This window comes from Theobroma umbraticum, unplaced genomic scaffold (assembly GCF_002168275.2).
Source record: "Theobroma umbraticum cultivar Fairchild unplaced genomic scaffold, ASM216827v3 scaffold_44.0, whole genome shotgun sequence".
Taxonomy (NCBI): domain Eukaryota; kingdom Viridiplantae; phylum Streptophyta; class Magnoliopsida; order Malvales; family Malvaceae; genus Theobroma; species Theobroma umbraticum.
In genome coordinates, this window is record NW_018397255.1 from 6,349,735 (window position 1) to 6,373,603 (window position 23,869).

Here is a 23,869-nt window from a genome sequence, read left to right on the forward strand (position 1 = left end):
ATGATTTATAAATAAATTAAAATGTCATGGATGATTATATCTTTTTTTATTCGGAGACAGCGTCAAAAAATAAAAATATTGCCACTTCAACATTTTCTTAATTTCCAATGAGTTTTTTCTACCATTAAATGCTCATTTGAAATATTTGAAATTTATTAAAATTTTTTACATAATACCTAAATATCTTTTAAATTTTTCAAAAAATTCTTAAATAAATTTTAATTTTTTTATTATGATCAATCAAATCATTGTATTTTTATTTTAAGTTAAATAAACTCTTATAACTAATGATTGATTAATTATTATTAGTCAAAATGTTATTTATTATTCTATATTAGATGACTTTGACATTAGATACTGATATGTTATAATCAGGAGCGAAGTTAGAGCATTTTTAAAGGGGGTCAAACAAAATAAGATACTAAACAGTCAAAGAGAACTTTATATATAATTCAATTCTTATTCAACTAAAAAATTAAATTAAATTAAATTCGCAAAACATTAAACAAACAAAAAAATGCATATTAACGATAATGATGGTTTCATGTATATATATATGACTGAATGAAACTATGAAATGAGTCACTCTCACTCTTTGTGCCAAAAGTAGAAGAAAACAATTTTCAAACTCAAATAAATTACCTATTTACTTTGTGTGTTCTACACGAAATGGATAGAAAAAGCTCTCATCTTATTTTTTATTTACTTCTTAAATTACTAATTAACGTATTGGATTATTAAATTGAATAATTCAAATATAATATACTATAATAGGCTATTGGGTTGAACTGTTAATATATAATATGTTAGACTTAGATTTTTACTAAAATTTAGTGGGTTTGGGTTAATAGGTTAACTTTTATTATTATTTTTTTAATTTGATAGGCTTAATATATTAAGTTATAATTTATTTATTAAGCTTAACTAGCAATATGCTGGCCATGATGACTCTAGTTTCATCAAATGGTTTGATGAATAAAAATAATTATTAAATAAAAAAATTATTTTGCAAGTCATTAAAAATATATATATAATAAATAAAGTTGTATTGAAAGAAATCAAAATATTTTTTTATCAATTTGTATGTATATCCTTGTTACTTAAAGTTTACAAACAAACATGTCAGAATGTATTGGTTATTTTGAATAAAAAATGATATATTAATGAAATTTTAAGTAATAGTGTAACATTGTAACTTATATTTGAGAATTACATAATAATTTATTAATTTTTAAATATTAAAATCATAAAACATAAAATCTATATAACAGAAAAAAGAATATGATAAGTAGAAGATAGAACCTACATATAACAAAATTAAAAAAAATATGGTTGATGGTTCGTAGAAATTTGTAAAAGAAAATTTATAGAGTTTTAGAACATATGAATAAATAGAATAGAAAAAAATATATAAAAATAAACAAAATAATATAAATTGAAAGAAACAAATCAAAAAAGAATTTTAAAATTGAGTTAGACAAATGGAATCATTTTGTTATCCTCTATTTGTATTAATTATTAAATAAAAAATTATTTTGAAGCGAGCTATTGGGAGAATTTATTAAAAAATTAAATTTTATAAATTATGAAAGAAATTTTTAAAATTTTTGGGGCCCATGGCTCTTCATTCCTTCAGGAGGCTCTATCCATGGTTATAATAAATAATGATATGATCATGACATTTTCATCTTTTATATAGTATCATGTGAACAGAAAATGATAAATGACATTTTGATTATAAACAATTATCAACCACTAATCATGAGGGTTTTTTTTATTCAAAATGAAGTAAAAGAATTTGATTAAATGAATAATGATTTATTTAAATTTTATTAAATAATTTTAATTTTTTTTCAAATATCATATCAATTTTTTTTCAAAGTTCAACTTAATATTACTTTAAAGATTTGATGCAAGATTTTCAATTTTATTAATTTTAAAAAAATAATGATAAATAGTTAATACTTACCTTAATAGGATGAATGGATTCCAATCTATATTTATTAAGGTAAAATACCTAAACTTTTAAATTTTAATTAAAATTTCACGTTAATCTATTAATTTTCAAAATAAATATGAAACTCAAAAGTGCAAATACCGTTAACAGAAAATAAAAAAGAACTAAAATACCATTTGTTCTTTATTTTTTTTCTCTCAAACAATGTGGCCAGTCAGTGTGCTCTCATTCGTCGATCGACCACCCCATGGCCAGTGTTGTGCTCCCTAAAGCCTAAATTTTTTTTACAAAAAAAAATGAAATTAAAAATATAATTTATATAATAGTAATTTTTAAAATTAACAAAAGGTAAATTTATATTTTTAATATTACTATGTCATCAAACTAACAAAAATACTAATGGTTGGACCTGTATGTTCAATGGAAGATTTTTTTAAGGATAAACTGTTCAAAATCTAATAGACCCGTGTGAAATTATAGTTCAAATTTATAAAATTCTAAGTATTTTACCTTATTTATTAAGAACACATGACAATTGTTGATTGCATTAAAGATAATCATTAATTTCTGTCATTTTTTTAAAATAAATAAAATGGAAAAATTACATCTTTGAAAAAATAATAATAATAGATTGAATTTTCTTATGAATTTATATATTACATGAAGATATTACATTCATGACCAAATAAGTTTTACTATGTATCAAAGTATTTAGCTTATTAGTTGGTATATGATCCGCTACTTAAAGAGTAAGGTTTGAATACCTTTTCCTCCAAGTAAACAAAATATAAATAATTTTCACTATATATCAAGTAGTATATCTATAGAAGAAATTTAAAAACAAACCAAACAAACAAACCTAATAAAATTAACTTAAAATTAGATTAAACTTACACATACTAATGCTTGAATTTGAGATTTAAAAGTTTTAGAATTTTCTTGTTGTCATTAAGAAAAGATCTCATTGACATAAATTAAAATTTAAAATCTATATTATTAAATAAAGTTAATTCATGAGTTTAATATCATGACTTAAGAGATACCAATTTAATTATCAAAATTATTTAAAATTTAAAATAAATCATAACATCATATATTAAATTAAAAACATCTTTGTAATTTGGTTGTTTGAGTCAAGATCTGCTCTTGAGGTTGCATTTGAAATGTTGCAAAGAATGTAATTACTCGGAATGTGATTATTAGGTATGTGATTACTGATAATATAATTATTGAGAAGATAACTTTGTAGTGTTTGGTATAACATAAGAAAGTGATGATTGCAATAAATGTGATTGTTGAGAAAATTATATTGTCAAGTTTGGTTTAAAAGCATTTTACTAAGAATGTAGTATAAATTTATAAAATTATCCTTATATATAAAAATATAAAATTAAATAAATTTATAATTTTTAATATAAAATTTTAAATTTTTAACTTTATCCTTAAAATAATAAATAAAAATTTGATAAAAATAATATAATATTTTAATATTAATTATTTTAATATTAAAATATATAAAATTACCAAATATTTAACTTAAAAGTGTATATTTGTCTAACCTATTCTCTGAACTTTCCTTTTTTCACAAGAAAGTCACTTTCCCTCCTACCCAAGAGGGAATCGTATTCCCTTTTGGTCTTACAATATCATTTATTATAATATTATTACATTACAAAAATACCACACCAAATATGGTATTGTGATTACATCTAATTAAAATACTTGTAAAGTGCTTAATAGCATGTTTGATATAGGGTATAGCTAAGCTCTTCCATGTCTATTCTTATGTTTTTTTTTTTTTACCCTTGTTTTGTAAGCAATTGTTTAAAGGAATAATTATTCTTTAGTATTAGCTATTCTTAAAAAATGGCTAAAACTCGGGTTAATTAAACCCAAGCCTCCTATGGTATTCGCTATTTCATGGTTAAAAAATAGTTTTTAAATTTGATAAGATTAAAATGTCCCTTATAACTATAAAATATTACAAGACATAAATACTTCTTTTTCTTCTCATTTTCACTTCTTCTTTCTCTCTTTGCTCTCATTCTTGCTTTTTTCCTTCTCTCTCTAACTTGCACTCATCACTAGAGATTATCATGGTAACGACGAACGATGATAGCAACGGCAAGATTTAGTGCTTTTTGGCAAGACTTAATTGAAGAGTCTCGGATATGGGATCCACGACTTGATTTGGTTGTGAGAAGCATTGGATTTGGTGACTAGATCCCCACTGTCAGATTTGGCACTCCATGACCAGATCTAGTATCGGAAAGCACGTATTTGGTATTTGAGTGGCCAGATTCGGTCACATGGTGAGCTAGATCGATGTTTAATTACATCAGCCACATTTCTAATGACCAGACCATGGAAAAGAAGAAAAAATAGAAAAAATATAAAAAAATTTAAAATAAAAAGTTACAAATGTATTTATAAATTATAAAAAATTAATATTTTTAAATATTAATAAAATATTAATATTTTAAAAATATTAATATTTAACTTATTATATTATCAACGTATTAAATTTTTAATGAAAGTATAAATAAAATATAAAAAAAGCAAATAGAGAAAAAATAAAAATTATAAATAAAATAAAAAATAACTATTATTATAATAAAAAGTTTTAGTTTTTAATTACATATTATAAAAATTAATATTTTAAATTTAGAAATTAATTAAATTACTAATATTTTAATCATAATAATATTAAATTATAAATAAAATATTAGTATTGAAAATATTAATGATTAAATTATAATAAAATAGTAATATTTAAAATATCAATATTTAAATTATTAATTATTAATAGTATAATTAAATTATAAATAATTAATATTTAAAAAATAAAATAAATATTAATAATTATATATAAAATAAAAGATATTTTTTATTTTTTATTTAAAAACTATTATTATTAACCAAACATTGTAAGAAATTATAATAATTATTTTTATCTTATTTTTTTATTATATCAAATTACATAATAATTATTTTATTTTATTTCTATATATTTGTGAATAAAAGGAATCGTAAATTTCCCCCTACAAAACCGGGCTTAAAAAGTTCTAAACTTCAAAAGGACGTAGTACTTGCAGTCGTCGGTGAGGAAGAAACATAAGGCCCAAGTCTTAATGGGAGTCCTTGTGCTGGAATTATCACTCGACATTCTCCGATGGCAATGAAATTCAAATATTCAATGCAAAAGCGGGAAAAGGCAGTGCACTTAACTTTTTGGAAGAGCCCCCTTTAATTATTTGCTATATTCAATTTTGCCCCCCATACTTCACTCTCTTTGATTTTTCTTTTGTATATATAATCCACGCCCAACTAAACAATTCGTGGGACATTTTCATCTTTAAACAGAAAGAAATGGCGGACAAAGAGAAGAGCAGTGTTCGAAAGCCTCTAAGCTTAAACGACAGCCACTATCGTTTCCTGCAAGATTTCTCTGCTCCTCCCAAAGCCATCCCTAAACCCTCATCCTCGAGTACTCTACTCCCTCCTTTTTTTTTGGGTTTTTAAAGTAACAATTTGGGTTTAGTTCTTAAATGGGTTTCTCTCTCTCTCGTTTGGCCTATGTCTTGATTATTGATTTGATTGTATTGCTTTTGCAGAAGAAGGAGAAGAGTCTGAGGAGGAGACATTCCAAGTACGACGTCGTCTTTGCAAACAAACCCATAAAGATGATTCTATTCCTCACTTCTCTGGAATCACTGATTTTGATTCTCCTATTGGTATTTAAACTAGATCTGTTTTCCTTTTAAATGTTTACTTTTTTTTCCCTCTTTTGTTATTTGTCGGGTTTTGAATTTCCTCATTTGTAAAATGGGTTTTGATTTTGATCAAGTAGAAATTTGGAATAGGGCGTTGGAGCTTGGCATTTTGAGTATGGATATATGCAATTAAATTGAGCTACTTTCTTAGGTGCGGTTTTCATTTTCTTTTCTAGGACATGAAAATTTTTTCTGTTTACATGCTTTTTTTTCTTCTTTTTGTTTGACGGGTATTGATTTTCGTTTCTAAAAGATAGTAATACCCGGATATGGTTTACATGTCTTTTTTTTCCTTCCCTTTTTCTCTTGCTGGTTCAGATTTCCTTTTATTTTTTTTTCTGAAAGATATATGTTTGGTTTTTTTAATGAATTGATTTCAGAAGAAGAACCAAAGCCTGCAAAGGTAAAAATTGAGGGTAGGCGTCGATTGTGTAAAATCTTATCTCAAGATGATGGGGATGCCGGGAAAACATCAATTCTTAATGAACCTAATTTTTCTGAAATTTGTGATTTTGATTCACCTTTACCAACAAGGCACGTGAGTGAGGGTGGAAGTCAAATTAGGGATATCTTAAATGACTTGAGCTCCAAGCTTGAGCTTTTGTCTATAGAGAAAAAGGCAGCGCCCCCCAAAAAAATTCCAGAATATGCTAGTGCTGAGTCTTCATTTTCTGGTTCACCTGTTCCATCTGATTCCTCATCAGGTGTGATTGTGACTAAGAATGTTGGAGGTGGTGTTCAGGATGTGGTTGATTTGTGTGAAAATGAGGTTGATTTTTTTGAGAAGGTACATAAAATCAATGATACTAATAGTGTAGGATTGATGAAGAAGGAATCAAACAGGGTTGATGAGAAATTGGTGTCTGCAAGACAGTCTTTTGAGTCAAATGTTGAGGAAGAAGAAGAAAAGAGTGAATTGCAGGGTGACTTTGGGGATGGCACTCTTGTTACTAGGGTACATGAACCTAAAAAAATTTTTCGAAGGCTAAAGAAGAGTGAGCCCAAAAATGTGTATGAGCGGTTGCAGTCTTTGGGTAGATCTTTTGCATCTAAATATGGAGAAGAAGAGGATGATGATGATCAATCTGAGGAAGGTGATGAGCTGGAAGATGACACCTTATCAGAGGGTGACCAGCCGTTTATTTTGAGTGGCCCAAAATCAACCTATAAGCTGCCGACTAAGATTGTGAAAATGTTGTACCCGCATCAGCGCGAGGGCTTGAAATGGCTTTGGTCTTTGCATTGCCAGGGTAAGGGTGGAATCTTAGGGGATGACATGGGCCTGGGAAAAACAATGCAGGTAAGAAAATGTATAAATTTTTTTTAGATATTGTCGTATAAGTATTATTCTTAATTTGTTATTTTGGTAGATTTGTGGCTTTCTAGCAGGTTTATTTCATTCAAAGTTGATTAAAAGAGCTTTAATAGTTGCCCCCAAGACATTGCTCTCTCATTGGATCAAAGAACTATCTGTTGTAGGCCTTTCTGAGAAGACTAGAGAGTGAGGTTTTTTGACTTTAAATTTCTTTGTATTCTTTGATGTCAAAATTCATATCCAAATAGTTTGAATAATCATTTATTTGTGCTTTTGTGTAGGTACTTTGCAACTTCTTCTAAAACTCGGCAATATGAGCTCCAATATATACTTCAGGTCAGAGCTGCTTATTTAGAACCCACTCATGATACTGTATATAGAAGTACATCATATTCTGCATGTAAAATAGAGAGCATAAGTGTAATGTTAAGATCAATTGGAATTTTAATGAAGCTAGCTTTTTGCAAGTTTTTTGATCTGGTTCAACTTTGGTCAATTTGAAAGTTTATTTGATTGGAAGTTTTTGGATGTTCGAGATTTTTTTCTTCATTTATGGTGTTACTGTTTACTTTGCACACATGCTTTCATACCAAAATGACTGCAATTCCTTTTTTTAGCTTGTTATTGTGCACCATATTAGTGTTTCATTGGTTTTTCTTGTATCTTATAGGACCAAGGTGTTCTTCTAACAACATATGATATTGTAAGGAACAACCATAAATCTTTAAAAGGAGAAAGTTACTACAGTGATGACGATGATGAGGATGGTATCATTTGGGACTACATGATTCTTGATGAGGTAGATATTGCAATGCGATTTGTAATTCAGAATTTTTAGGCTTTGGTTACCTAATAAAATTTATGGAATTTCTAACTTTTGTGACGGGCAAAGATTCTTTTTTTGTGGGGTTCTTATTCAAAAGCTGTTGAATTTGCAAAATAGGATAAATCCAATGAACATATTTAAGATGTTTTATTTTTTTGTCTCTTGCATACTCATTATCTTGATTGGTAGAAAATGTGTACATGCCAACTCACACAACTTATCTCTTTTACAGTTTGCATTTGCTTAATATCTTATTTCCTTCTGAATGTTCAGTTGTCTTTTTTTTAAGTGCATAATGTTCCTTTAGATGACTTGCATACTGCATTACCACTCCAGGGGCATCTCATCAAAAATCCTAGCACCCAAAGGGCAAAAAGTTTGCTTGATATACCAAGTGGTCATCGGATAGTCGTAAGTGGCACACCAATTCAGAACAATCTTAAGGTACTGTTTTTGGCATTAATCTTCATTTGTTTTCTATTCCATAGGTACTGTATGTTAGTTTTATGCTACAAGCAAACTTCAGATTATGATATTCCACTTTGTTTTTGCTTTTTGTTACCTTGTATTAGGAACTATGGGCCTTGTTCAACTTCTGTTGCCCTGAGCTACTTGGTGATAATAAATGGTAATTGTTTTCTTCATGCTTTACTTCAGTTTATTTTGTTTCTTCTTCTTCTAACTTAAGTTCTGTTATTCTCTCAGGTTTAAGGAAAGATATGAACATGCTATTTTACGTGGAAATGACAAAAATGCCTCAGAGAGGGAGAAGCGTGTTGGCTCAACGGTTGCAAAGGTATTGTTTTAATTTTCATTGCCGGATTAGAATGTGCTTAATGACTCAAAATCTTGGACATCTTTCTGTTGCTATTCTGATGTTAAATTCAACTTACTTTTCTGTGAAGATGCAATGTTGCAGTAATTGCTTTATCAATCTTTAGATTCCTGACCATCCATGTATTACTTACTTGCTCAATTGCTTGAGTACACATCAATCTTTGCAGCCTCCAGTCTCACTGGATTTGCTTTGTAAGAAGTTGATTTAAAGTCAAATTGCTTTTTTGCGAAAATGCTGTGTTGCAAAACCAATTGCTACCTAAATTGTTACTTGCTTAATTTGCTTTAGTTCATGTCAATCTTTGCTGCCTTCATTCTCACAGGACTTACTTTGTGAAACAATGTATACAGTCAAGTTTTCTATGTAAGATCCTGGAAAAATCTGATAGAATATAAATGCTGAAATTTTTGCTGATGTTGCAAGGTAATGGATCATGGTTCAGGTCAAATTAATTAGTGATATAATTGCAGTTCAGGGAGTCTAATTCACTTTGTTTTTTAATGCTTAATTTCATGTGTTTCACTTCCATCTTAACTTTTATTCTTAAAGTGTCCTTTATTTAGGACCCATTATGCATACCCGTTGCTTGTTCTTGTTTTTTCTCCAGTTATGGCCATTGAGAAGTTCTTGAAATGCAAGATTTTTTGCCCTGTTTTTCCTCTCTACATAGGAGCTAAGAGAACGTATTCAACCTTACTTTTTACGCCGGTTAAAGAAAGAGGTATTCTGTGAAGATGATGCCACAACTGCCAAGCTTTCTAAGAAAAATGAGATCATTGTGTGGTTAAAGTTGACTGGTTGCCAGGTGTGAATTCATTAAACTTGTTTTTTTAATTTTTTTCTGAATGATGCTCCTGGTTGTGGATTTGCTAGTTTTTCTGATCATCTCATTGTTATTCCTGTCTTCTCTTTAGCGCCGACTGTATGAAGCCTTTTTGAAGAGTGAGATAGTTCTCTCAGCTTTTGATGGCTCACCTCTAGCTGCATTGACGGTACCGTGTTCTGTTTAATTTTTGCCTTCTCCTGTTGTTCTTCCAGCTTCTTTTTAATTTTTTGTGTTCTAGATTGTTTCATTACGCACTGGTGTGCATGTGCATGCACCTGTTTTCTGGGTAAATGTGTCTATCAAATTTTGAAACTATGCTTTTAAGATTTTGGAGGTCTATTTTGTAAGGAATAGTTTTCGGGGATTTTGGTTGTCATTCACCTTTAGAGTTGTATGCTTCAAGTCTGATTAAATGCCCAAGGATAATACCACCTTTACAATAGTTATACCTTGCCGTGCTGAAATTTCAGCTGTGAGAACCTATTTAATGTTTGTTAATGAGAACTCAAAAGAATTGTTTTTCTCTTCTCAATCTGTTTGAGAGGTACAAGGAAATTTAATATCTCCTTTTGAAGAGAAATGGTTCTTCTACAATGCTTTCAACTGGAGGATTTACCTTCCATTGCAGTTGCTTGCCCTGAATATTTATATTGAAATGGAATTTTTTTTTAGGCTATGTACATGTTCGGTAAGAATTTATTATTTCTCAGATTCTGACAAGAGAAAAGTTTCATTTCTAAAGTAACTTATCTTTTTTGTCTATCTGCACTTTCCAGACTTTTCTGGTCATATTCGAATTATTTATGATGCGTTATTGTTCCATTAGCTATTATTTTTATGTGGCCTAGCTGAAACAGTTTGTGTGGTTGCTTATGCAGTTGTAATGTTATTCCCTTTTAGTCTTTGTATGAGGTAATAAGAAAAATTGCCAATTGTTTGAAGCAGATTCTGAAAAAAATATGTGATCACCCACTTCTCTTGACAAAGAGAGCTGCTGAGGACGTACTGGAAGGGATGGATTCAATGCTGAATTCGGAAGATGCTGGCATGGCAGAAAAGTTGGCAATGCATGTTGCTGATGTTGCTGAAACAGATGACTTTCAAGATAATCATGACAATCTCTCATGCAAAATATCTTTTTTACTCTCACTTTTGGTTAGGCTCCAGTTACATATAGATTTTTTTTTGGTTTAAACTACTTGTAGATAGATTGATGCCATGGGGTAATAATCTTGTTTACAAGTCTAATGCATTTTATGCTATTTTGCAGGATACTTTAATTCCAAGGGGCCACCATGTTCTTATATTTTCTCAAACCCGTAAAATGCTCAATCTTATCCAGGTTTTCTTCAAGACCTTGACTTTCTAGCACATGTTCCTTTGGGGACATCATGTTGTCTACCTGTCAAAGCTTCTCATAGTTTTGTTCCTAGTATGAGAAAATTGGTAGGAATTTTGTGGACTAGGTTTTTATTTCAAGGGAAGAACCTTTTGGCTATTTCTAGAATTTGACCCCTAAAAATTTACACTAACCGTAGCTAAAGGAAAACAAATTTATTATTGTGGTTGCATGCAAATTTGTTGTTGAGAATAGAGGTCAACACGTTCCATTCCAGCCCCCTACTTTATTCTTTTGTTTCATCCTCTACCCTCCATCTTTTACAAAGTGCAGTTCCTTTCCCCTTCTTTTTCTTTCACTTTCTGTTGGGTTTATTACTTGATGTTTTTATGTCTTGTTGAAGTATGCTATGAGATAGCATTAGCAGAATTGTTGCTTGGACTGCTGAAGTTGCTCCAATACATTTGCCAATTTAGTTGTCATTGTGAGGCAATTGTAGCATATAATTTTTTTTCGCATGATAAAGCACAACCTTTTAGAGCAGAGTGATTTCTATTTCACACTCATTTTATCTGAAGAGAAGAAAATGAAGTTTCTTAACAGTGGGAGGTAATAAGTTAGAAAACAGTGGGAGTGTGTTTTCTTGATTTCCTAGATATTTGTACTTAGCTGAGAACCTTAGTCAAAACCAGTGTTAAGCATTGCATCTGAAGGTTATGAAAGATATGGTTGGGACTCTTTTGCATTTAGGCTAAGTAATTATCTAGAACCATTACGCATTATTGTTATCATTGGTCCTTCTATGAAATATTTAGGGGAGCTACTGATTTGATATAGTCAATATCTGTCTATCATGTTTTGTACATCTTTTGATCTATAGATCACTTTGAAACTGTCATTTTACTCAAAACATAATAAAGTCACTCTTGAGTGGAATCTCAAGAAGATAATTTGGTAATAAAGTAACTCTTGAAGGTATTGAAGAGAATTAAAACATAATGTCCATCAAATTTCGCAGACAAAATAAGGTGACGGGTTCTGTTAGATAACTACTCCATCTGTGGTTGCAATTTAGAATTTTATCTGGTTTCTGAGAAATTCTCTAGAGTGGAATCTCTGTCCCATTTTAAAATCATCTCCTTAATTGGTGCTCCTATGTGCTTGATTGAAGAGTTGATGTGTGAAAGAAATTTCTTTATTACATTATGCAGGATTTTGTAGTACATTGTTATTCAGCATATAGAAATTCACTGACATGGATAATTTTAGCTTCAATAAGAATGACCTTATCGGCATGTGAAACTATAAAGTTAAAGGTTTTCAAATTTCTTGTCATGCTCAGTTAAGAAAACAGAAATGTGTCTTTTTTCCCCATCTTTTGTCTTCTCTTCTTCCCTTAATATGTTAAAGATTTACTTCTTTGTCTCCTTGGCATGCTTTCTGTATGGTGAAATAATGTTCTTAACTTGTTGGCAATAATAATAGCATTTTATATTTTAATAATATATTTCAAATATGTCAAAGAGAATCAATCAGTTTCACAACATAATTGTAAATGGAACTTGAATTGGGGAAATTTATTATACATCATTACATTTGGCTTTGACTTGGTTTTAAATGCTTGAAATAGTAGACCTAAGATGTAAGTTGAAGATTTCTTTAAAATGTTTTTCATTCTTGATTTGGAATTTATCATGCGTTAGACTTTTATATCTGGGGGCAATATGTGATTAGCTTTGACTATTCACAGGAATCTCTAGAATTGAATGGCTACAAATTTTTACGTATCGATGGTACCACAAAAGCAAGTGATAGAGTGAAGATTGTTAATGTAAGTACTTTGCAGAAATTAGACTGATGATAAATTCTCTCTTAATGCCCATACGTTTGTGTCACATGATATTCACTTCTCTTTGAATTTCAGGATTTTCAAGACGGCACTGGGGCTCCTATATTTCTTCTGACATCTCAAGTTGGTGGTCTAGGCCTCACACTTACAAAAGCTGATCGTGTCATTGTGGTTGATCCTGCGTGGAACCCAAGGTTTTTTCTTAAGCTCTTCAATTTATTTGTTTCTAGGATTATTTGATTATACACTATTTAATTTTAGAAATGAAGAATTTGGTAGAGTTGAGGTATGTCTAATCACCAAGATAATGTGGGGGATATTTTTCTCTATTTCCAATTGAATATATATCTTACATTCTTATGGCATCTTTGCAACCTCGAGTCTTGTGCCAATTAGGTTTGATTCTGTCCTATTTAATTCTCTCTTCTGATTATCTATTTTTGTAATTCCATAATATGTGGAGAATATGCCATCTGCTAGACTGAGAGTTGATAAAGGAAGAAGCTAAGATGAAAACAAAAGGAGTACTAAAATGTTGGAGCGTGATTTTATTTCAGCACGGCAGTGAGGAAACAACTGCCATGTTAAAACAAAAAGGAGGGAAGGGGCTCATGTTCTTTGTAGAACCTTCCCAACCCAACCTTTGTTTATTTCAATGCTGGATAGCCCAAGTTGGGTATGTGGAGAAAATTTAACAATCTACTTACTTGGGGCTTCTTTTAGGCCTATGGTTAAAGTTTGTTAAAAGAAATAAGCTTGATATTCAAGTAACAGAATGGAGTTGCACCAAATTATTTGGTTCATTTCGATTCTTTCCATGCATGTGGCATGTGTTCATGTATAGTAATATTATTTTCTCAGAATTTGTCATGAAGGGGGATGAAAGAGCTGCAAAATCAATACTTTGTCTAAACTTTGCCTGCTGAAAGTTTGATCTGTATTTAAAGGTGCTGTAAGAAATACTACATTCAACACCCTCAATGTGTGGAGGGGAGACATTTTATTTTGCTAAATAATTTAATTTTTATTGTATTCTGTAATAAAAGAAGAAATGCCTGTTGTGTCCTGGGGAATACATAGGGTTGGTGGAGGTGAGAAGAGTGGGCATGTTAAGAACAATTGACGAAATGATGCAAAGTTCTTCATCTGATTTTAATAAACTGTTTTTTCTTTTCCCATATTTCTCCAGTCGTATATCACTTATTCTAGTTTTTTTGTTGTGAACAAACCATGCTGCTGTCCATCTGAAAAGTGTATCTTCTTCACCTAAACAATTTGTGCTTCTGTGGGACGGTCACTGTCATGTTTCAGGGTTAATAAAATATTTCATACTTTTGCAGCACGGATAACCAAAGTGTTGATCGTGCATATCGAATTGGGCAAAAGAAGGATGTTCTTGTGTACAGGTTGATGACCTGTGGAACTGTTGAAGAAAAGATATACAGAAAACAGGTTGAAGAGGACCTTGCATTTTTCTTGTTATTTACTGCCATGTAGATTATATTTCACATTACCTTTATGTTAAGTTGCTGGGACTCCCAGGTGGTTCCTGGGTAGTGGCCCATATTGCTGTTATTATTGTAACTGTGCATCAAGGAATCAATTTTCAATTTATCTGACAAAACAATAACTATTTTCAGAAAATATATTGAAACTTTGGATTCTAGTTTACATGTAGGATTTGCCATCCGTCTGGCCATGTAGCTGCAGTTCTCTCTTTGTTTTATCTTGGTGGTGTGTTAGCTAAAAGTCTGACCATTTGCACAAATTTACTTTTTTGGCAAAAATTTGTGATTTAGATATATAAGGGGGGATTGTTTAAGACTGCAACCGAGCACAAAGAACAGATTCGTTACTTTAGCCAGCAGGTATGCTTTAATAACAACTTCTTGTCTGGTGGAATTTAAAGCATGTAATACTTTGTTGATGTGTTATATACTTGTACTTATGTTTGAATATTGCTTTCAGGATCTTCGGGAACTTTTCAGTCTTCCTAAACAGGGGTTTGACATTTCACTCACCCAAAAGCAACTACATGAAGAGCATGATCGCCAACATAAAATGTACTGAACTAATTCTGTCTAACAGTGTGATTTGATGTTAAATATTATATTCTTTATTTGCTGATTTTTTTTTTTTTGCATTTGCAAAACTGTGCTATTCATATCTTAGTTTTGGTGGCAGTGAAGTAACACAAATTATAAGGGTAATGAAGCCAAAAGTATGATGAAATTTGACTCTTTCTGTTGTAGTGTTAATCAAGAACTACCTTCTACATGAACATTCTATAGTTTTCTACTTTTCTTGAATATAGAGTCCTGTGATGAAGTGTTCATTTTCCTGTTGGGATCAACTCAATCTTGTAATTGTTAATTGAGTTATTTCTTTGCTTTTTTATATATAGAAAATATTAGCAATTTTATGCAATGGTGTAGAGCAACATAACACTTGCTTGTTTGTAGATGCACATTGCAATTTTTGACTTTACAGTCTGTTTATATTACATTCATCTATTATGCGTTCTTCTTTCTCTATATTTTGATTTTTGTTATTGTTCTTACAGGGACGAGTCATTGGAAACCCACATAAAATTTCTAGAAACACTGGGAATAGCAGGAGTTAGTCATCACAGTTTACTTTTCTCTAAAACAGCACCTGTACAAGTTGTACAAGAAGATGAAGACATATGGTAAAAACTCTGCCTCTTTTTTTCTCCCTACTGCCTTCTGATTCAATTGATGTACTTAGCTTCATGTGTTATAGAATGATACTGTTGTCCATTAAAATTATAACCATTTCAAACATGAACCGAACTTTATCTTAATTGTGGAATCAGGAGAAAAGGAACTACAGCTGTGGGACATTCATCTTCAAGCTCTTCAGTTGAGCGTAATATTGATGGGTACTTCTAGTGATCATCATTTATATTCGGGATATAATCTGCACCTGTCTGGAATGTTGTAGTAATTGCTCACATGTTTGACAGGGCTGAATATGCTTTCAAGCCAAAGGATATCAGACTGAGTAGGAAAATCTCTTCCCCCGAGAATGCAGCTAAATTAACTGAGAGTGAAATTAAAGAGAGAATTAATCGGTTGTCTCAAATATTTTCTAACAAGGTATGATTTTGAATGAAATTTCTTCATTGAGTTATAATGTTGTACATAACAATCTTGTGGGCATTGCTTTCTTGAATTATTAGTGGTATTGGCCAGCAGCAAGCAGTTAGGCAGTTCAGTTGATGCCACATTTCAGGGTTAAATAATGCAAACCAATCTAAAGTTTTACGATGGCTGGGTTCTCTTTCTCGGAAGTTTTTGTCTGATTTTCTGGTTGGGTTTGTTTGTAAAATTATATTTGGATCCTACTCCAAGTGATTTATCTATCAATTCATGTAATATTTTCTTAGGTTTTGTTGTTTTTGTGTGAACAATAATAGATCTTCAGCTCAAAGCAGTGCCATTTACAGCTAATTCAGACATTGGTGTTTAGGTTAATCTAATTGTGTGATTTAAGGAAATGTTCAAGCTAGTCAACATGAATCACTGTTAAAGCCTGCAAAACTTGTGTCAATAATCTCAGTTCAAGTCTTAGAAGTAGGCAAGCAATGAAATCATATTTGTTTTTCATTACCCGTCAGTTTTATATCAATATCTGAAGATACCTCGGGTCGAAAGTATTTTGATTTTGCATAACCTCTACTTTTATATCAATCTCTGAAGGCCTAGCTCTTGTTTTAATGTTCCAAATTTGTCGACAGGTTACTGTTTCAAGGTTACCTGATAAGGGAGCAAAGATAGAGAAGCAGATTGCTGAACTGAATGAAGAGCTCCACAAGATGAAGATGGAAAAGGAAGCTAAAGATGAAGCAGGTGTAGATGACATAACTGGAGAACTCCAAAGAGTGTTGAATGTATAGGAGCTCAGGGAAATGCTTGGCTATCCGAATTTTTTGCCAAGTCCGAATCTAGTCCGACCTGATTGTGGTGGAAATAGTTAAATGGATGTCTTTGTGGGTAGACTTTATCTCTTATAAAAAATGCCCTTCTTATGTACACAAGAAATCAAGGATATCAAAATTATAAACTGATAATTTATATGCCTTAATGCGAAATATCATATGCTTTCATTTTGCTTGCAATGTACCAATTTACTTACAAGTTTAGCTCTCGTTTCTCTTTATGCAAGGCATATCTTGTCATATTTTTGTTGTACAATAGTGAAATTGGTTTGCTTGCAAAGTTAACACAATTATTATGTTATGGTTAAAGAAATGATATAATCTTTGAAAAATTTAAATAATTTTTTAATTTTTAATTTTAATTTAATTTTATGTTTTTATTTTAAATCAATTAAGTTTTATTAATAAAAATGTTATTTGTTATTTTTTATATTATATAATCTTGATGTGGATGAATAAAAGTATCATATAATTATGTTATTATATTACATTAACATGTTATGTTATAATTTATTAAGATATATTTAAAAAATAATAATTTATTAAGATATATTTAAAAAATAATAATTTATTAAGATATATTAACACGTTATATTAACATCACACAATATGAAATATTAATTAATAAAAATTAATTTAATTTAAATAAATATATAAAATTTTTATGAAATATGATAAAAGAATTACAATTTAATTAAAATTTTTTAAACATTATACTTAAAGAAATTAATGAATGAGCACATAAACAACTCAAAATGTCAAAATCCGAAAGGATTCAATTTCGCGCGTGACCCGACCCGGCGGTGTAATTTTTTATTTTTATTTTCAGGTGACGGAAAGAGCCCGCACGCGCGCACGCGCGCCAATTTTTTTCTTGTAATTACGGTTTTGCCCTTTTGGTTTTAAACGCTTTTTTTTTTCTTTTGTTTTCTTTTGATCCTTCAAATTCTCTCCTGGCTCTCTCTCGCTATCTCTCAACCATTTTTTCTCAAATGTTTTAAAAGGTAATTGTAATCTTTCTCTCTCTTTCTCATCGTCTTTAAACATTATTCTCTCATTTATAAAATGAATTTTATATACTCATATGACAAATTATGATCTTAACCTATGAGAATCCTTTTTTTAATTAATAATTTTTGTCTGTTCAAAATTAAGAATCTTGTTAGATTCAATCTTTCATCTCTTTGAAATTTTCAAATCAATTGTTTATGATTTTGGTGCCATGTTATTTTTCAGGTTTGGATTCGTCGGATGAGGTGAAATAAGGAAAAAGCTGAATTTGGGAGGTTCAATCGAAACAATCGGTATTATTTGAAAGAATTTAATTTGAAGAGAGTGTAATAAGTAAACTAATTTCAAAATGGAGTCATCCTCGTCGTCGAATCAAACGGAGTTCGATTACTTGTTCAAGTTGCTGATGATAGGAGATTCAGGAGTTGGAAAAAGTAGTCTTCTTTTAAGTTTCACCTCTGATTCCTTTGAGGAACTCTCTCCCACTATTGGTTAGTATTCTTTTTTAACTGTATTCATTCAATCTGTTCTTTTTTTTTTTTAATGTATTGTGATTTCTAATGGCATTGTCTTGATCTCTGTAACTCAAGATATGTAGGCTTGTTTGGTTGTTGCTTTTGTTATTTGTTCTTTCTTTTCAAAGCAAAAAGTGGGTTAACAAACGCTACTTTTGAAAGAAAATTTAAAATATAATTTTTTTGTAGAGCAAAATGCTTGATTTAACTACAAGTATATGAGAATTGATGGTTGCTTGTTTTACTTGCATTTTACCTTTTGTGTGTGTGTGTGTGTGTGTGTGTAGAGAGCATAATCATAATTGCTTAAAAATAAGTGAACTAATACAATGTAATTTCCATTTTTAACATAAATTTACTATACAAAAGTAAATTCAAGCATTTTGTTCACCTAACCAACACTGCATTTTGATTTTCAGATTCTTCATAGAAATATTGCTTCCTTTGCTTTCCATATTTGCATTGTCCTGTTTGGCTTTTGTTGGAAACAAAAAGCAAGAAGTAAAAGCAACAATCAAATGTTGCTTATATTGATGATGCAAAATTATCAAAATGGTTAAGTCTAGAGCTTCAAATACTAAATTTTAGTTCCTGTTGGGTCTCAAATGTTGGATTTTCTGCTCAAAATTCTGAACCTTATATTTTATAGTTTTGTCAGCAATGTAGTGGAGATTTATATTCTCTTTTTTTTTCTTTAGATTTTTTGTATTATAAAAAAGAAAAGAAAATGTGATGACTGAACAGTAAGTGGAATCTTCTTTTGTCTGAAATCAAATATGTGCTGGTGAATCTTAAAACTTGATTTTGATCACAAGCAATGCAATTACTGTAACATACAACGTGTGAAATCTTATGCCCATCAAACTGATAACACAAATAATTAATCTGCTTACCCATCTTGTGTCCTGATTTACAACTCTACTTGTTTTGTTATGTAGGTGTTGATTTTAAGGTAAAATATGTGAATGCTGGGGGTAAGAAGCTGAAACTTGCAATCTGGGATACAGGTAAAACCTAAAGTTTGCTAATGAGTTATTTCTTTTCTTTTCTTTTTAATTTAATTTATTTTAAATATCCCTATATGATTGTAGTGCGTTTTTTATGATTGCTGGATTCTCTACTTTTGTGCTTTATAACTTGATATTCTCATCAATTACATTAGACTTCACTTGTTTTTTTTAGCCCTCGTAGAAAATTTTCATGTCAGATTGACATCATCAACCTTGTTGATTGGACTACTTTTCTTGCTTTCTTTCCCTCTTAGTTTATCACCTGTAACTTATCAAATTTTTGATGAGCTTCTCTGGAATGTATTCCTGTTGTTTTACTGTTCAAACCACAAGCTCTCAGCTAACCCGTATTTGGTGAGTGCAAAGGTATTTTAGAAGAATAGGGAACGATTATGTTAAGTGGAGGTGCTAGTAGAGAATGACTAGGGTTTTCTCATAGCCTACTGACAATCAGTTTATCAAATCAAATATTAACCTCAGATTGGTTGCCTCTGAGAGTTTGAGTTTAGTTAGGGAAGTTGGTATGCTACATCAAGATTTATGTTATGAAGACGCGAAGTATGTTAAATTTTATCCTTTGCATTTCCCTCACGTAGAGCTTATTCCATTGGTGGCATTCATTTTTCTTTCACACGCAAAATTGGTATGCTTTTGTAGTTTTTTGAAAGTGAAGGCCAAGTAGCAAAAAGGCACTGTATGCCCTCATATTGGTCTTGGTCATGATCAAATCTTAAGAATCTGTGGGCTGGGACGGACAATTGCATATATGGAGCTGAGCCCTGTGTTTGCATTAAAAACAACACCGTAAGGCCTGGAGGATTTTTGAACCAGTTGCACTTTTAATGGAAAGAAATTTTTCTACCTTGGAACAATTTTGGTTTGTTCCTCATTTTTTTCCCCACAGAACCATTGAATTGAGATGCAAGCACCTGCTTAGTGGACATACTTGTGTTAGAAGCAAGTTATCCGGTAATTGTTGTATCAGTCTTTGCATCATCTAGTTTGGCTAGACCTGCTTGTTAGAATTAGATTACCCAATTTGGCCTTTAGTGCTTGAGCTTATTGCTATGAGAATCGTTATTGATCTCAGTATCTGCTTTGTGATGCAAATCAGTTGTGGATGATCATATTTTTCAATTTTTATTGCATATGACTTGATCCATGTAGGGGAAACTTATCTATGTTGAATGTGTTGAATATGCAGCTGGGCAGGAAAGATTCAGAACATTGACAAGTTCTTACTACAGAGGGGCACAAGGGGTCATTTTGGGTAATTATTTTTCCTCTTTTAACATGTGTAGCAATGCCCCTCTTACTAATACTGTGCCCTTTATTCTTTATTTTCTTGGGAAAATTCCTGCTTTGATTCCTCATTACGGAAGATCTTTTTGTTAAAAACTGTGGAAGTGAAACAAGCACTGTTTTGCCTCTAATGTAATTTTCTTTCATTGTTAGCCTTCTTTCTCTCTCTCTCTCTCTGTCTCTCCCCCCTCGCCCCTCCCTTCAAAAAAAAAAAGAAAGAAAGAAAGAAAGAAAACAACAAAAGAACATATGTTATTGGTGTTCCTCTGTATACAGTGGAGACAGTGAGAATGAACTGACTTGAAACCATGAAACTGTTAAGTGGGTGAAGTCGTGCTTATGTCAACTTAAAATGCACCTTTTCTCTTGTTTGGGTTTTTGTGTTAGCTAGCATGTTTACATTTGGCCTTGGCCTGGTTTAAGTGATTGGTTGTTCTCATTTTCCTTTCATCTATATAAGTTTTGGCGTACCTTTTCTCATAATCAGCTTAGAATTTAGATGAGTAACATCAGATTTCAAGTCTAAGCTCAGTAAGTGTGCAGTGATATGTTGTTTGGCAGTTAGATCAGTGATATTTTTTATGGCATAGTAATCATTGTCTGCTCTTAACTTGTTCGGAGAATCACAATATCGTTTCCTCCAATGCAACAGTTTATGATGTAACACGGAGGGACACATTTACGAATCTTTCTGAAGTCTGGGCCAAGGAAATCGAACTCTACTCAACAAATCAAGACTGCATCAAGATGCTTGTTGGAAACAAAGTTGACAAGGTAACTTTACAGAGATCTATGAATACTAATGTTTCCTTGCTTCATTATGATGTTTAGTCTGGGTTCCAAATGAGTTCTCGGTTTAGCAATTTGTTTTAGGTTCTCGCTCTCTCCTTAGCCATTCTTTCCCAGCAATTTGTCTCTTCTGATACATGGTTGTTGTTCTTGTCTATAACTCCAATGGAAAAGCAAATTAAGTAATTCTTTTACCATTTTGCGTCTTGGTGAGGGATGTGAATTGTCTGTATTGTTGTAGTTCATCAATAGACTCACATTTGCACCATGTTTGGTAAGAAGGAAAGAGGAAGGAAAGAAAGGGAGTGGAAGAAAATTAGTGTTTCTTTCCTTCCCTTCCTTTGTTCATTACGAGGGCAATAGGAGTAGGGAATGAAAATGGATGGATTTGCACCTTTCCTTTCCCTCCAATCTAATTCTTTCAAATTGGATGGAATAGACTCTTTCTACTTAAGTTAATCATTTTATTTACAATTTTACCCCTAGTCTCTTTCTTTCCCTCTATTTTCCATCTTTCATACCAAATGCAAGAAAGGAAAAGCAAATTTTCTTCCTCTTCTTATTTTTTTTTCCCTTTCCTCCATTTTCCTTCTTTTCTAGGAAACATAGTGTTATTGTAAAAACTGAACTTCATAAGAGCAGTATGTTCAATCAGATAGTTATATGATATAATTGTAAGTTTTTTCTTATATTTGGAGCTACCATAGCTTTATGTCCATATCCTATTTGAATTTTTTGATGTGTCCAGTATGGGCGTGTTATGAAAAAAAAAAATTAAGAGTTGAAGTCAGGGTATGATGAAGATCAGTGGTGAGTTGGTGGCACCTTGTAGTTCATCTGAAGGAAACCATGAAATGGTCACTGTAGTCTTAATGATGCAGGACAATAACATGCTTATTTAAGATTTCTTTTATTAAGTTTGTATATTTTTATGGTTTCAATTATAACGTTTAGTATTTAGGGAAGTATCATGGCATTCATGGTTACGTTTGGTATTTCATATTTGTCTTAACATTTATGGTGTACTTTATAAGTGCTTGTGATATTCCAGTTTCAAGTAACTTTTGATATTATGAATTTCTAAGATTTGAGCTATTGGAATTGGTTTCTCTCTTTCTGTCCCCTCTATTTACTCTTTGTTTTGCCTTTCTTTCTAATTTATTCTCTCTCTCTTTCCCTCCCTTTGTTCTGCAACCAACATCACAATTATTTTCCATCTGCTGTCTGAGATTATTCCTTATATCTGTATCATTAAATGCTTTTCAGGAAAGTGAGAGGGTTGTGACAAAGAAGGAGGGAATAAACTTTGCTAGAGAATATGGTTGCCTTTTCATTGAATGCAGTGCTAAAACGCGTATTAACGTACAACAATGCTTTGAAGAGCTTGTTTTGAAGGTATTGAAATTAACTGCTATTTTGTTCTGACATTTACGTCTTGGTGCCGGAAACAAATTGCAGCATGCATGTGGGCTATAGAGTGCAACTGTATCAAGATAGTTTAGGCTGATATTTTTAGGGTTGTTGGACTCTTGATTGCTCTTTTATATCCTTCAAGGAATGGAATGATGGCATGAACCCTACATTGACAATGAGATGACATTCTTATGCAGATTCTAGATACTCCTAGCCTTTTAGCTGAGGGCTCCAAAGGTGTCAAAAAGAACATCTTTAAACAGAAGCCGCCTCAACCAGATGCATCCACAAGCAGTTGTTGCTGATATTATGATTCTTTAATTTACACTCCCGAATCTCTAACCAGAGTGAGGTGGTTCTCCCAGTTCTGACTCACAATTATTTACGGCCCATGTAATCTCTTTGATATGAAACATACCGTCCATGTAATATAGCATTGTTTGAGAATCCAGTTTACTTTTCCTGTCATCTTGGGTAGAAGTCTGCCTTATCTGGTCGTTGTTAACTTTGAACTTTTGAATTAACTATGTGATGCAATTTACAGTGATGTATTATGTTATTTTGGTTGATCACAGGCAGCCCTGCAGTTTGTACTTTGGTAGAACAGCTCTTCGATGATCGTCAATCGACCTGGTTGAGTATGTTAAATAATCCTATTTTATTATACGGTAAATTCTATATGGACTGCTTGTGTTCTTACATTTTCTGACAGTATACCTTAAGGATATTTTTTTTTCAAATGAAACCTTGTGCTTTACAAATGTTATCTAAGATTAACGGTGTTAAATTTTAAACTAAATTTTAATAAAAGGACAATAAAATCTTTATATTTAAAAATCCTATTTCTTGCATTTAATCATAAATTGTTAAATTCTTTTTCACGCTCGATTTTAATCAAAGAATCCATACTAAAAAAAAATATTCTAAGAAGATGAATGCTGGTATTGACATAACTATTAAAATATTTTTAAAATAATAAAATTATTACTAATATTAAAAGCTATATTAACACCAATATTTGTTACTAAAATTTGGAAAATTATAATATTTTTTAATACACAATCTTGAATGACGTATCATAAATCTATTTTTTTTTTTTTAATATGATTCAAACTCAAAGCTTCCAAATTAGAATGTGAAGTTCT

At 31.1% G+C, this 23,869-nt stretch overlaps 2 protein-coding genes across 3 annotated transcripts; both read left to right on the top strand.

The window, feature by feature from the left end:
- The first annotated feature begins 5,042 nt into the window (after positions 1 to 5,042).
- Positions 5,043 to 16,894, top strand: CHR24 (chromatin remodeling 24). The gene is made up of 23 exons (XM_021418655.2): positions 5,043 to 5,171; positions 5,321 to 5,444; positions 5,572 to 5,691; positions 6,111 to 7,030; positions 7,101 to 7,231; positions 7,327 to 7,381; positions 7,716 to 7,844; positions 8,208 to 8,315; positions 8,444 to 8,499; positions 8,577 to 8,667; positions 9,380 to 9,514; positions 9,624 to 9,701; positions 10,481 to 10,690; positions 10,806 to 10,877; positions 12,625 to 12,705; positions 12,799 to 12,917; positions 14,064 to 14,175; positions 14,523 to 14,591; positions 14,692 to 14,786; positions 15,287 to 15,412; positions 15,560 to 15,625; positions 15,710 to 15,842; positions 16,484 to 16,894. Exons 1-23 carry the CDS (start codon positions 5,130 to 5,132, stop codon positions 16,640 to 16,642), a joined length of 3,231 nt encoding a protein of 1,076 aa, XP_021274330.1. The 5' UTR covers positions 5,043 to 5,129; the 3' UTR covers positions 16,643 to 16,894.
- A 714-nt stretch (positions 16,895 to 17,608) lies between these two features.
- Positions 17,609 to 23,397, top strand: LOC110408766 (ras-related protein RABC1-like). Of its 2 annotated transcripts, XM_021417837.2 has the most exons (8): positions 17,609 to 17,688; positions 17,921 to 18,186; positions 19,149 to 19,217; positions 20,425 to 20,490; positions 21,175 to 21,296; positions 22,578 to 22,706; positions 22,922 to 23,076; positions 23,300 to 23,397. In XM_021417837.2, the coding sequence occupies exons 2-7, from the start codon at positions 18,045 to 18,047 to the stop codon at positions 23,027 to 23,029; spliced, it is 636 nt and encodes a 211-aa protein (XP_021273512.1). In that variant the 5' UTR covers positions 17,609 to 17,688; positions 17,921 to 18,044; the 3' UTR covers positions 23,030 to 23,076; positions 23,300 to 23,397. The 2 variants fall into 2 exon arrangements, with proteins under 2 accessions (XP_021273512.1, XP_021273511.1); XM_021417836.2 differs by lacking the exon at positions 23,300 to 23,397 and having other exon boundaries at positions 22,922 to 23,296.
- The last annotated feature ends 472 nt before the right edge of the window (positions 23,398 to 23,869 follow it).

Excerpts from the sequence above, each read along its gene's own strand:
- CHR24 (XM_021418655.2), top strand. The coding sequence starts at position 5,130 with ATGGCAATGAAATTCAAATATTCAATGCAAAAGCGGGAAAAG. Across the intron at positions 7,031-7,100 it reads GCCTGGGAAAAACAATGCAG|ATTTGTGGCTTTCTAGCAGG; the intron begins GTAAGAAAATGT and ends TTATTTTGGTAG. Across the intron at positions 15,413-15,559 it reads CAAGAAGATGAAGACATATG|GAGAAAAGGAACTACAGCTG; the intron begins GTAAAAACTCTG and ends TTGTGGAATCAG.
- LOC110408766 (XM_021417837.2), top strand. The coding sequence starts at position 18,045 with ATGGAGTCATCCTCGTCGTCGAATCAAACGGAGTTCGATTACTTGTTC. Across the intron at positions 20,491-21,174 it reads GGCACAAGGGGTCATTTTGG|TTTATGATGTAACACGGAGG; the intron begins GTAATTATTTTT and ends CCAATGCAACAG. Across the intron at positions 21,297-22,577 it reads TTGGAAACAAAGTTGACAAG|GAAAGTGAGAGGGTTGTGAC; the intron begins GTAACTTTACAG and ends AATGCTTTTCAG.